We start from the raw sequence: 14,250 nt of genomic DNA, 5'->3' as shown, positions 1-14,250 counted from the left end.
GATTGTCCAACCTCTTTTAGAAACCAGCTTTAGCATAGTATGATTTCTGTCATGCCTGTTTATTGTTGCTGACGATAAAGGGAGTCTATTTATCTAAATCAGATGTCCAAGTCCCAGGTATCTAAAGTCACTGGAAGGAATTCCATCTTGTCGTCAGCGTTCACCCTGATGGGTAAGGTCACCAGTTTTGCCTGGCTGGGTGTGAATGCCTCGTAAGTGTCTGAAAGGGGCACTTAGGATCACAGGATTGTGGGGTGATTCAGGCTGGAAGTAAGCTCAGGGGTCTCTAGCTCAAACCAGGCTCACCTGTGAGATCAGACCAAGCTGCTCAGGACTTTGCCCAGCCTGGTCTTGAAATCTCTGAGGATGAAGACTACACAACCTCTCTGAACAACCTGCTCCACTGCCTGCCTGTCCTCAGTGTGAAGAAGATTTTCCTTTATCCACTCTGAATCTCTCATTTCAGCTTCTGTCTGTGTCATGGTTTAAGCCTAGCCAGTAACTAGGCACCACCCAGCTGCTCGCTCACTCCCTGCTTTCCCAGTGGGACGGGGAGGAGAATCGGGAAAGAAAAAAGAAAAGTCATGGGTTGAGATAAGAACAATTTAATAACTAAAGTAACATAAAATGTAATACTAACAATAACAACAATAAATAATACTAACGATAATTATAATGAAAAGGAATATAATAAAATTAAATAATAATAAAAAATAAATGAAAAAAAACAAACAAGAAAAGACAAGTGGTGCACAATGCAGTTTCTCACCACCCACTGATCGATGCCTGAGCAGCGATCCACCCCTTGCCGCCAACTCCCCCCAGTTTATGTACAGAGCGTGATGTTCTATGGTATGGAATATCCCTTTGGCTAGTTCAGGTCAGCAGTCCTGGCCATGCTCCCTCCCAGCTCCTCGTGCACCTGCTCGCTGGCAGAGCATGGGAAACTGAAAAATCCTTGACTTGGGATAAGCGCTACTTAGCAACAACTAAAACATCAGCGCGTTATCAACATTGTTCTCACACTAAATCCAAAACACACTGTACTAGCTACTAAGAAGAAAATTAACTCCTCCTGAGCCCAAACCAGGACAGCCTGTTGTCTCTCATCCTCTTGCCATGAACCGCGGTGAAGACCTTGGCTCTGTCCTTTTGATAACCTCCTTGTAGGTAACTCCTCAAACCCTTCTCTTCTGCCGGCTGAACAAGCAAGCCCCAACCCCTCAGTATTTCCCCACTTCTCTTAAGACTAGGCATCTTCACACAGATGGGCAGGATCTGCCCCCAGGGACTGCTCTAAAGTAGCCCAAGTACCACCAAGACTAACATGCCTTGGCAATATCACTTTTAGTTCCTGAGCATGCTGGTTGGATGTTGCATGTTTTAGCCTTCGCATTTTTACTCCAATAGCTATCGTGTCATTGGGATGAAATGGATTCTGTTACGATTTTTCATACTGCCTTCTTAGAATGAAGACCATTCAGAAATATTCAAACCCCCTGTAACAAAGGACACTTCCTTGGAGATTCAAATTGGCTTTTCTCTTAAATAAAACTGATGTTAGTTTATTTGTTATTATTTCATCCATCACTCTGCAAAATGTGTCATGATCACATATGAAACCACTCAGTCAGAACAGCATAATCATTCTCCTTTCAGTCAGGTTGTCAGCAAGTATTAATACTTAAACCTTCAAGGATGCAAACAGAGCTACGCTGATTTATACGAAGTGTGAAGATGATGTTATGTATCAGGGGAATTACCAAAATTAAAACCAGGAGGGCCACAGCCTGTTTTAAACATGATAGACGTAACAGATTGGCTTTAGATCTTTATATTCAAAAATCATTTGCATTTTACATCAGCTGAAAGGTAGCTCATCCATTCTTAATAGCACAATTATGGCAGATGGCAACAGGCCACCTTGAGTTATTTATTAGCTTGCCTGCTGTGACTTTATCACTACCATTCAGAAGGCTGATGATTTAACTCTGCTGGACTGTAGGTTTGAGTCTGTCGCAGTGGATAACTATTCAGGACAAGGCTGTGAACACCCTGACATAGATTTGTCAATCACTACTTGACAACCTTGTATCCCTGCCAATGCAATGGAAAGCATACCAAATGCAGTGGAAGCCAGGGAAGAACACATTGTCACCATTTAATCCATGTTCAACTACACCGCGTTTCCAATTATTGCTTTAACAAAACAAGTACGTATCTATGATGCTCTTGCTACGATGATCTCCTCCTTATGAAGCGTAGGGACTCTTCAGAATTAGTGACTAACTTTCAATGACATTTTAATGGCATCACAGATCAAGTAAGGCTTTATTTTAATAGCACATTTCACTGATATTGAGTTACAACAGAACTCCCATGGAAGTATATATGACATTTACATGGACAGTAGATTAATTCACTATGACCATTGCTAGTTCCATCAGAACCAGATTAATTATGTCCCTGAGCTCCTTATCATGAAGTATAAACAAACACTGATGCAGTTATGCTAATTATCTCAGATTAAAGAAGGCCAATACACTTATAGTATGCAGTTGAGTGTGTTTCTCCATGGATACTTTAAATTGATTTGTCATTTAGTTTCACAGCTCAACCATCATATCTTCAAGACTTCTATGTGCGGTGTTTTGTGAAGGATGCACTGGTTTTATCAAGGTTTATGATGACGAGAGGAAATGGTGAACTAAGTTTAAAGAAAACAACAGTGTATTCCATAACTTGTATCCCTTGTCCTCAGGGATTCCCCACATAATCAGTTGCCTTTGCACACTTTTGAGCTGTCATTTCGATGTTCACTCTGAAACTAGGGAACAAGCTATTGTCAATGGATTGCCAAAGCTTGAATCCCCTGCCAAGTACATCAGCTCTATTCTATTGGTTTTCTTTTATTTCTTCTATTGTCATAAATAGCAGAAGAGTGATTATAGGGACTCTCCTAAATGTTGATTTGCTTTTAAAGCAAATAATTTGTTGGACTAAGTAGAAGGGAGTCTTAGATCATAAACTCAGCTTCCAAACTGCAAGGGGAAAATGCAATCCACTGCATAGCAGGACACCACAAGAGCTTCATTGTGCACGATGCTACCTAAACTTGTCTAAAAGACACATCTGAGATATTCCACCAAGACTACTTGGAGAGCAATTAACCATTTGCATATAGAAATATTTGCTCCCATTGGAAATGAGTTTATGAGGCTATAATATGCACTGCAAGTACTTTTTTAGGTTTTTTTTGTTAGGTTCCATTTTCTTTCTTTGGCATTTATTGAAAAGGTTTGGCTCTTAATGACTACCTCATTTATTTGTCCCAGTGTTGCACTGAATCTTAGGACTGGAACCCCATTATTGTTTTACTTCACGGCTGTCTGAATAATTATCTTATGGCATTCATATGCTTAACCTAATGGTGCAAGGGAGGCATAATATGGCAATGGGAGGACAGATCACTTAAGAAAGGTTACGAGGCATGTGGTTCAACCTTTGGCAGTAACTGGCGGAAAAGTCACAAACATTGGCTCCTGTGAAACTTTGTGCCTGCCTCCCCAAACATTGGTTGTCTCCACGCCTCCTTCAGCAACTATTTTCAATGAAGTGTTTTCTTACCTATTTGCCAATCCCAGGGAACTTTCAACAGCTCTTTGTGTTCCATGATTGCACTATAAGAGAAGAGAAGGCAAAATTTGATGGAAGAGAACAGAAGTTAAATTACTTCCACTCATTCAATTCAAATGCTGGACAAAACAACATAAATAACCTCATAACAAAAAATCTCTGTAGGAACCAAATGCAATCAGACTTTGCTAATCCACTCTGGCATTATCGCTGTGCCCGTGTATTTGAAAGATCTTCAGAGCAGTAATCAGACGTGATAGCATACAATTTCCACTGGTTTATTTCCAGCTCTCCATATACCTGCCCGAAGTGCCCATCCCCCTATACGTTCAATCCTCTTCTACTCTTCCGACTTAACATTCTGAAAGCTTTTGAACTTTAATGATTAATAATGTATCTGCCTGAGTTATTCACCCTTCAGAGCGGCTCTGCAGTGTCGAATAAATAGATATCACAGGCTGGCTTTGGGGAGAATACAGTGATTTGTTACACGCTGAGAGAGATCAAATAGTCACAGCAATGAAAGTCAGGAAATAAAGCAAAGGATGGGCCAAACCTTCAAACTTCCAACATCTTGTAAGTCTTGCATTGTAAATTAACATCAAAATCCCAGATCCAGAAAACTCTAAGGTGGCAACATGTCAGCTCTTCCCAATCCAAGCAAATAGACCTTTGGGGATTAGGTATCCCACGAGCTAGGCCTTCAATCAGCTAACCACTTTCTCTGATCTGTGATTTCCAGATAGCTCCTGCTGTGCAGACCTCTGCATGCTAGTCTGGACACTATTTTAAACAAGTATAAAACATGGAATTACACAGATTGAAAAACGAAGTACCTAGTACAAAAGGTGGTATGTGGAAGACCAAGTCTAACTGCAGGAACTCAGTGCCTTCCAGATTAATCTGGTCTAGAGAGTTGCATCCTGGAAATTCTAAATTGCTTGCTGTTGGTGTGTGGCAAATCCAATACCGTGTACAGAACAATAAGATTATTTTGTCTGCAAAATAACTAAATTATAAGTGTCTTTGCATACATAATGCATATGTCTCTTTTATCAGCAACCGATGAAGAATATCATGAAAACAAATTGCAACATCTCTTGTTCTGGCAAACAAATTTTGATATAACTTAAATGTAGGAACATCGCTTTCATACTATTGCCTATCCAATACAAAAGAAGTATAAAACAATATGCTATGGTCTATGATTCATTATGATCTGTGAAACAAACAGGGATAAGAACAACTTTGCCAGAAGTTGCCATTTAGTGATGCCAGATTCACTAAAGAATTGGAACCACAATGATCTTTGAAAGGTTGTGGTGATTAGAGGGGGTCGCTGATGACTGAAAAGAGACAAATTCAACATCCAGTTTCAAAAAGAGCAAAAATCACAGCCTTCCCAGCTTTGCACTAACCTTTGGGAAGATTATGTAGCAAATCTTCCCAGAAGCCATTTGCAGGAAATGAAGAAGACATGACTGGAAACAGCCAGCACAGACTTCTCAAGAGCAAACCATACCTGACTGCCTTCTAAAATGAGATGACTGGCTCAGTAAATAAAGGCAAGGGAATGGATGAGTGTCATGGTTTAACCCCAGCCAGCAACTAAGCACCACGCAGCCTCTCACTCACTCCCCCCCATCCAGTGGGATGGGGGAGGAAATCGGGAAAAAAGAAGTAAAACTCCTGGGTTGAGATAAGAACAGTTTAATTGACCAGAAAAGAAGAAACTAATAATGATAATGATAACACTAATAAAATGACAACAGTAGTAATAAAAGGATTGGAATGTACAAATGATGCGCAGGGCAATAGCTCACCACTTGCCGACCGACACCCCGCCAGTCCCCGAGCGGCGATTCCCTGCCCCCACTTCCCAGTTCCTAAACTAGATGGGACGTCCAATGGTATGGAATACACCGTTGGCCAGTTTGGGTCAGGTGCCTTGATTGTGTCCTGTGCCAACTTCTTGTGCCCTGGCTGGGCATGAGAAGCTGAAAAATCCTTGACTTTAGTCTAAACACTACTGAGCAACAACTGCAAACATCAGTGTTATCAACATTCTTCACATGCTGAACTCAAAACATAGCACTGTACCAGCTACTAGGAAGACAGTTAGCTCTATCCCAGCTGAAACCAGGACAATGAGAGGATGAGGTGTAACCTACCTTGACTTTAGCAAAGCTTCCAACATAATTTCCCAAAAGATCCTTAGAGACTGAAGAGGTATGGACTGGATGGGTGGACTAGCCACAATGTAGGCTGAAGAAAAGGGCCAAGAGAAACCTCGTGAAGTTCAAGAAAAGCAAATATGAACTCCTGCACCTGGGGTGGAATAACCCTATGCAACAGTACAGACTGGGAGCTGACTGGATAGAAAGCTGCTTTTTAGAAATAAACCTTGGAGTCCTGGTGGACACCAACCTGAACATGAGTCAGCAATGTGTCCTTGGAGCAGAGAAGGTAAGACTCTGGCCAGCAGTTTGAAGGACATGATTTGTGATACAGCATCTGGAGTACTATATCCAATTTTGGGCTGCCCAGAATAAGACAGACATCGACAAATTGGAAGGAGTACAGTGGAGCTCCATCACAATGGTCAGGTGGCTGGAGCACATGATGTAAGAGGAGATCCTGAAACAGCAGGGTTCGTTCAGTGTGAAGAAGAGAAGGCTAAGCTGGAGGGGAAGGAGGGCAGGACAATAAATTTGCTGTCTCAACCACCTAATAGGTAGTTACAGAAAAGAGAGAGTCAGACTTTTCTGGGTAGTGCACAAGAAAAGGATGAATGACAATGGACACAAGTTGCAATGTGGAAAACTCTGACTACATATAAGGAAAAAAAGTAGTGGTCAAACACTGGAACAGGTTGCCCAGCAGGACTGGCATTTCAATTCTCGGAGATATTAAGAAGCCAACTGTAGAAGTTCCTGAGCAACCTGACACAACTTTAAAGTTAGCTTCGAGTTGCTTTGAGCAGGAGCTTGAACTAGATGACCTTCAGGGGTCCATTACAAAGTAGGTTATTCTATGATTATGTGATTCCATCAGACAGCATTATCTCCATTTGCTGCGTAGTTGCTATATCCCCAACTCTTGTCAACGAATTTCTTCTCTTGTTTTGGTTTACAGTTCCTCCCTGCTTTAATCACATTCAACATGCTAAATGTCTCTTTCCACCATGCCCAGGCAGTTAGCCAACTCTTTCCCTTACTTCACTGTTTGCCCTGACACCTTAGTCCTTCATTTGCTGTCCAACAGGCGTTATCTGGGTTATTTTATGTTACAGTCTAATATTAAGCACTCTTGCTAAACTGATCTAGAAAACAACAGCCTACTTGTAGGTCCTCTTGGAGACACAGCCCTGTACCAGAGCTGAGGCATGAACTAACATGGGGCACCCACACTTATGTAGATATTTGTAAATACACATGGAAAAAAAGGCAAATAACACAGCTTTTTGCTACTACATTATTTTGAGATCAGTGCATGTCAGTAAAGGGGACAGTCACTTGTGGGTACTGTTTTGTCTTTCCTACATTCAGCGTAGTCCTACACTTTTTGATATTTTCCCTTCTTCAGAATTGTACTGCTCCCTGTAAATCCTATGAACATAAGACTTACACCTCCAGTGGTATTAGCACACCCGTTCCCCATCCTCAATCACTTTGTGGATGCCAACCAAACTTTCACCAGTGCTGTGTCTAGCATGCCGGGAAATGGCACTATTTCTCAGATATTCCTTCTCCAGACTACTTCAGTTTACAGGACCTAAAGGTTCTATATTGCACCAAAGTGGCCAGTAGTGTTTCAAAGAAAGCATCTGCAATTGTAACATGGGGAGCTGGCTTCTCTTTGGAACAACTGGTATATTTAGCTAGATTAAACCTCTGTGAACACTAACTGTGTGATGCCTGCTCTTCATTACAGGTAAAGGCAAGAAAATGCTGGATTGCTTCATGGAACCATGTAGCAGAAACATTATTGGTCTCTCCCGACGTGCAAGCTTTTGGCACTTTGTTTAAAAAAGTACATATATGAGCTAAACGTGTTCGGGTCTCCACAAAGTGCCACAAAAGCACTAGCACCAAAAAGCTGCAAAGGCCGGTGGAGAAAACCCTGCTGGTGAGAACTTTTGGGCCAAAGTTTGACTAGAAAAACCTTAGGGCTTTCAGCAAAGAAATGGTTTCTTATTGTTTCCTTCCAGTTGTGTCCTCTGTATACAAAGATGCCTTGTTCCTGCACCAGTTTCTTCTCCCCAGCAAAACAACTCACAGACCCTGAATTGTGACTAACTGCTTGGGTCAAGAGGGGCTAATGGCACTATAATTAAATTCAGGAATACGAGACATGTACATGACAGTTTACACACACAGAGCAAGACAAGGGCACTGCTTTGATGCCCTCAGAATCAGTTAGTACCTACCCATCATGAACACTGTAGGTAACAAAAATGCTTTAGCCACATGTGCTTTAGGCACATTTACGTGCTCTTGAATTCTGTATTTTTAAAAAAGGAACTGCTTGTACGGCAGCCAGTTAATATAAATCATTTTAAGTCACGTGTTCAGATGCCTCATAAATATAATAAGCTTTCTGGCTTAAGAAATAGAACTAATGAAGTGGGAATTGATGGGTCATCGTTTTGATCAGTCTCTGCTCTTAGAAGCTGAGTAGCTCAGATGTGCAGGGAAGCAACATGGTTTTGACTAATAATCAAAAGTTATTCTGTGTGACAAGCACAAGTGACAGATCTGCATAAAATCTGACAATCTTGCATGGTGACTTTTACTATACTTTCATCAGTCACAGTATTACAACACTGGAAGCTACCTTCCACCTCTTAGGCTTGCAGGCGAGATGCTTATTAGGTACATGTGGATATACACAGGACTCAGTAGGTCCGGAAATCCATGTGACAATCACATGAGTTCTAAACATTTTGAAGCAAAAAGGCCAGTTTCTCAAAGGCTTTTTCATTATTTCCACCATATCATAATGTAGTTACACAGAATGAGCCAATCAGTAAAATACCTTCTGACTGGATATGTTTTCTACCTGTTTAGAAATCTAAGTGACTTTTTAGAAGTATGAAACACCACCAGAGAGAGTTCTAGATTTTGTTATTCACAGATCAGACCAACATGTGAAGTATCCACTTGTCTTCCGGCAACAAGATGGTAGGATGTGTCTTCTACTCCTCCCTCCCCACGCAACTACTCAAGGACACCAGCCCTTGAACTAGAGTACTTCAGTATAAATTTGTGTTATTCAAATCCACTGATCTGAAATATGAAAACCAATGCAAATTCCAGAATTAGAGGGTATCTACTCTCCACAGGAAATGGCTACCTTCAAAGAGAGGGTTAGGGTACCTCAACAGAGGCCACAGCTGCACTTATTTGAACGACCTTGGGGCTCAAACCTGCTCACTTACAGCTGAATTCCACTGAAGAAGGAGCCAAAGAGTCCGATCATGCCCAGGAATTCCACTCGACTCAGGTTTCGGACAATATACTCCTCACAAACGTTCGAGATGCCGTATAGCGTTGCTCCGCCCAGTACTAAGAGATCCCCTATCAGTTTATTTTCACCTAGGAATAAACAGGGGAAAAATCAGAATGTCTCAAAACAACCATCTTTTGTCTAGAACCATTGCAAGTTCTTCCCTATAGATTTCAATCCTCAGTCACTAAGTAGTCCACATCTGGGGTTAATAAGCTGAATGCAAATGTTCTGTCATTTTAACAGTTTCCATTCAATACCCCAGCAAAATCCAGGAGAGGCAAAACGAGAGTATTATCCTTGCTGTAGATAAAAGAATCTGAAAGAATCTGAAAAATTTGTAAAAAAATATAGAAACCAAGTGGCATTCTTCAGTGACTAATTGTTTTTATTTTATTATTATTACTTTTTTTACAGAGAGAATGTGACTCAGCTATATAGAGCAGTTTGCATCTCATCTTGAATTCTAACTGGTCTAAAACGTGTCCAGTATTTAGATGTGAAAACAACTGAAAAATTCCGTGTACCTGCGAAATGAGTGAAGAAATCATTACAACACCAATACTGACCCCATTCTCACATGAAGTTGTTTGACAAGAAAGAGAGGAGGAAGGATGGGGTGTAGACAGGGCGATGATAATGACAGGTTTTTAAGAGGTTCAATTAACATAGTAGTACCTAACGCATGCAATGAACACCAAGATGTATTTTCAGTACCTCCAGGTATATATAATCACTAAAACATTGTATTATCAAAGACTGTTTGAAACCTTTTTAAGTCTTGGAGGCTTTTATTATTGGTGGGTCAGGGAGGGCTGCAGGGAGATCAAGTTCTGGCTTGAAAACTGAGGCCCTGGCATTGCAAACTGATGCATGCGATTCCCTCTGCACATATGGCTTGTTAAATGATTTCTACAAGAGCTACAGCTTCACAAAGCTGTCAGACATTGCTGCAGAACCATATTCCGAAGGGCTGGATATAATGGAATTTCCTTTGAAAAGGTTCAGTAGAAATGCTGAAGTACGAGACTGTATTTTTATTCAAGAAACCTAGTTTTCTTTTAAAATACCTCTTGATTTATTTTTTCAGTTCCTGCCTTTTTAAGTTTTATTATTATTGATTTGTAAATTACACACTGCAGTAAATAAAAATGGAAGCCAAACATTCTGAATGGTTCAAATTATCTTTTCTACATTTTTCTTTATGGAGTTCTCGTAAGCCTTCAGTTTTCATTCCGAACTACAGTGCTGAAATTTCCAGGGAGATGAAATTTATGAAAATGAGAAAGGTCATAAGAGGAGAGACCAAGGGTTCATTTATCCAGCATCCTGTCTCCAACACTGGCTATAAGCACTAGAAAAGTAAAAGTTGTTTAGGCACAGATAGGAATGGGGTGAAGTTTACAATACTCACAGTATTAATCTCCAACATTTTTCAGTTCAGAGGAGATGTGGCTTCTGTGTGTTTAGCAAACATTACTAGATTTCTCTTTCACGTACTCATCCAGTCTCTCACTGAATTTCTGTTTTGCATGTACCTTGACTGACAGCATGTTTATATTTGACCATTTATCTTTTTAACATTTGGTACTTATTTTCCTTTTAGCCTTCTTTCGCAATCAGCCCGGAAGATGCCCTTAATTTAAAATAAGCATCAGCACTTTACAAAACCTCTTCGTACCTCTGATGCATTTGACGTTCCACAGTGGCTCCAATCATCTCTCACTGAGCTCACTCATTTGGTATTTATTACAGCTACTCACTGACACTTTGGGGAAGTACTGCTGAAAAAACTTTTGACCTTAGAGCTTGGCTGTGCTGAACCGCAGAGACAAAAATATCATCCTTTTGCATCTGTGAAACAAAGACGGCTCAGAGGCTGAGCGTTTTCATAGAGATGGGATGGCCCCGAGCACCACACCGCGACGGCTCTCCCCAGAGCACGCTGATGCTCGGAGCGTGAGCCTCAACCTTCACGGCTTTCCCAGAAGGGGAAACCAAGATGTGGTCAGAGCACGGTCTGCCCAGCCCAGGACCCTCTTCTGGCACTGGGCAGCAGAGGGTGGCTGAGGAGAGCATAAAGAAATAGGAAAACACAGCGGGATTTTTATCAGCCAGTTCTCAGTAGATTAGGGATTTTCTGAGACGGAAGTTGCATTAGACCATCAAACTTAATAGATCTTGAGGGATTCTTTGTTAATTTGTGTAGTCCGTCTATTTTTGGCCTACTATTAAGAAGTAATTAATGGTTTTAGCTTTTAAGCCTGATACCTCAAAATTATATTGGGCATCCCATAATTTTCTGATTGTGAGAAATATTTAAGAATCACTCTGTATTGACCCTCTCCATACCACTGAAGACTTTGTGTACCTTTATCATATTCTGTCTCTTTCTTGCCTTTTCTGAGAGATGAAAAGTCCCAGTCTGCCTACAGTCTCTTCATCCTGAAGCCCTTTTATGCCTTTGAACACCTTTCTCACCTTTCTCCATTGCTTCTATAGGCTTATTTTCTGGTCATTTCTTTTTGAGATGCAGTGACTAGAGGAATACATGGTACTCAAAAGGTTAGTGCATCAAAACTTTATATACTGGCATTAAAATGTTTTATACTATATTTTTGGTTTCTTTTCTAATAATGCCTAGCATCCTGGTTGTCAAATGCCTTTTCTTTGCTTCCTCAAGAGGCTGACTTTGGAACTTTCCCCCAAGATTGGCATATCCTAATAGACATATTTTCATGGATGTAAAATCCACATGTATCTGCTGGTTTCATTGCTAAGGAAGTATGTATCGACTGACTAGAGGCATTCTAAAGACTTTTAGGTTAATACAGTTTTCCTTGACAAATTTAATGGTGTAGGTCATTCTTCTGAAGAAACACAACGCATAGCTTGGTAAGACACACTTTGCATTAATCATTCTTAGCATATTTAATGTTCTCTGGAAGCAGAAGTCATACAGTCCAGAGGGGAGCTGATCTTTTGGGGACTAGTTATAGTACTATAGCATATCATAAATCATTTAAATATGAACTATGTCTGGCACGATTGCTTTTCACACTCTTACTAGGCCACTTTGCCACATTTTTACCTTAACCCCCAGCATTAGGAGGTGTTTCTCTTTCTTTGCTTTTGGTTGTAATTACTGATGATTGTAATAGCTAAAAAGCAGTCTCAATGTGTCCCATCTTAGACTAAACGTACACTCATATACTTATTAACAGGACTGAAGTGACTGGTTTTCAGAGACTGGTAAGCTAAAGCTATGAAGTGCTTTGAAAAATCTGGGTGAAGCACTTAGACCTCTGTGTCTTAGACCTCTGGGTATTACAGGAGCACAAGTACCAAGGTACCTCAGGGTTATTAGTTCAGTAAAGTGTTATTTTAAGGTATACTTGGCATGTAAGGTGATAGAGCACAAAGTACTTGGTAATTATTGCTTTCCCCATTGAGTAATGTGCAAAACATCAGCCAGGATACACTAAAAAGAGGTATGCTACCATATATTTATTGAAAGTTGAGAGCATGCCTGTGCATTATATCAAATTCCTGCAGATAGTTTGGAAAATACCTGTTAATCTCACAGTGATGCAATTTAAATTCATGTTCCCTTACTGCAAGAGTTGGCAGGCTAGACTGCTGTAGGCAGTAGGTGCCTAGCAAAGCCTTATGGCACTTCTAATACAGTAAATAGTACGGTCAACAGGGGCACACAGGTGTCAACAGATCTCGTCCCCTAAAATACAGGATAAACAGAGGAGTTTACGGAGGACTAGTACAGCATCATTGTTTTGGTGTACTCCTTTCTTTTGTTTGCCCAGTCCTAGGAAAAATCCTATAAATGGTGTGGAACCCCTTAGCAAAGAGTTTCAAGATTTTTTTCTTTTGCTGCCAATACTTCTTTTTATTTGTGGATTTTTAATGTATAGTTCTACCCCTTCAGACAAATTAAACCAGCTCATCTATTTTACTCTGTTAAAGACAACATCATTAATAACATAATTTTGCCACTTAAAAATAAAAAGGTGCAGTCTTTCTGTGTAGCAATAAGCATGGACACAGTTTTTCATGCGTAGGTCCAAATTAAAAGGCAATAATGCATGTTAACAGATTTTTCTGGACAAATTTACCTAACAGCTATACCCTTGCTTTAGTAATGAATGTGGTAAACAATATCTAATTATTGCAGTTGCATGGCAAAAAGTCAGTGTTCTTCAATCTGTTCCTTGACCGCTGAGGTCCATTGCCCCACATGGTCCTGCTGATCTACAACTCACCCGTGTTAGCATGTTACTCTCTAGATTACTGGGACATGGGATATTTCCTCTGGAACCGAAGGTTCAAATCCCAATCCCTCTGAAATCAGTCATTCCCAATGGCTGGCTGATTTCATAGAACAGAGTATATTCTTTCCTTTTTAGCTGGGGCAGGGCTATTTCTGGAGGAGACCTATGAACTAAAAGTCTCCTTTTAGGATAAAGGACAGGGATAAAAGGGGGCAGGGAGATATGGTGAGTACTGTCACAAACTCCCTTGTTTTATATAGTAGCATCCTGGCAAATGCAGTTCTTGCAGCACTTGCATTTGTATTCAGAAAGCTGAGTCAAGAATTTTAAATCCCAGTGTATTATGCTCAGCTCACAATTCAGTGCTTTTAATTAAGAATGAAAACTGTGCCTAATTGACAATCTTTGAAAAGAATTTCCAGCCTTCCCACATCATTTGGGTTGACACTAGAGAAATCAATGTGACAGAGGAAGTTGATCGATGAAATCTAACTCTGTCTGGTCTGCATTAATAGCTACACACACATTATTCATATGATGCCACACATCAAAAAGAACATTTTACACACAAGAAGGTTCTTTTCAACAATGATGCAGGCAAATCCCAAACCTTTACTCTGAGACTGTGTGCAAAACTCAATTGCTACAGTTAATATGTAGGTTCAGTGTCTTTTAGCATCTACCCAGCGACCCCGCCTCTGTACAAAAAAGGAGCAAAGTTGAGAAGTAAGAGTACACAGTGGACGTGAGAGGTGCTAATGACTCAAAGATGTAGCCAATTTAGAAAGGAAGCAGCTGAGGTTTGTAGTCAAACAACTAA

The 14,250-nt window shown here is 40.5% G+C and overlaps 1 protein-coding gene across 1 annotated transcript in view; it reads right to left on the bottom strand.

Annotated features, from left to right (window-relative positions):
• SLC35F1 (solute carrier family 35 member F1) overlaps nucleotides 1-14,250 on the bottom strand; it is a 254,948-nt gene that overhangs the window by 26,025 nt on the left and 214,673 nt on the right. The window contains exons 5-6 of the mRNA XM_049818157.1: nucleotides 9,077-9,233; nucleotides 3,628-3,680 (exon numbers count right to left, since the gene is read on the bottom strand). Of these exons, the coding sequence (XP_049674114.1) occupies nucleotides 3,628-3,680; nucleotides 9,077-9,233 (210 nt within the window). The remainder of the gene's footprint in view (nucleotides 1-3,627; nucleotides 3,681-9,076; nucleotides 9,234-14,250) is intronic.

Source organism: Accipiter gentilis, chromosome 15 (genome assembly GCF_929443795.1).
Source record: "Accipiter gentilis chromosome 15, bAccGen1.1, whole genome shotgun sequence".
Classification (NCBI taxonomy): Eukaryota; Metazoa; Chordata; class Aves; order Accipitriformes; family Accipitridae; genus Astur; species Astur gentilis.
Note: the sequence above shows the minus strand (reverse complement) of the source record. Positions and strands in the feature narration are given on the sequence as shown.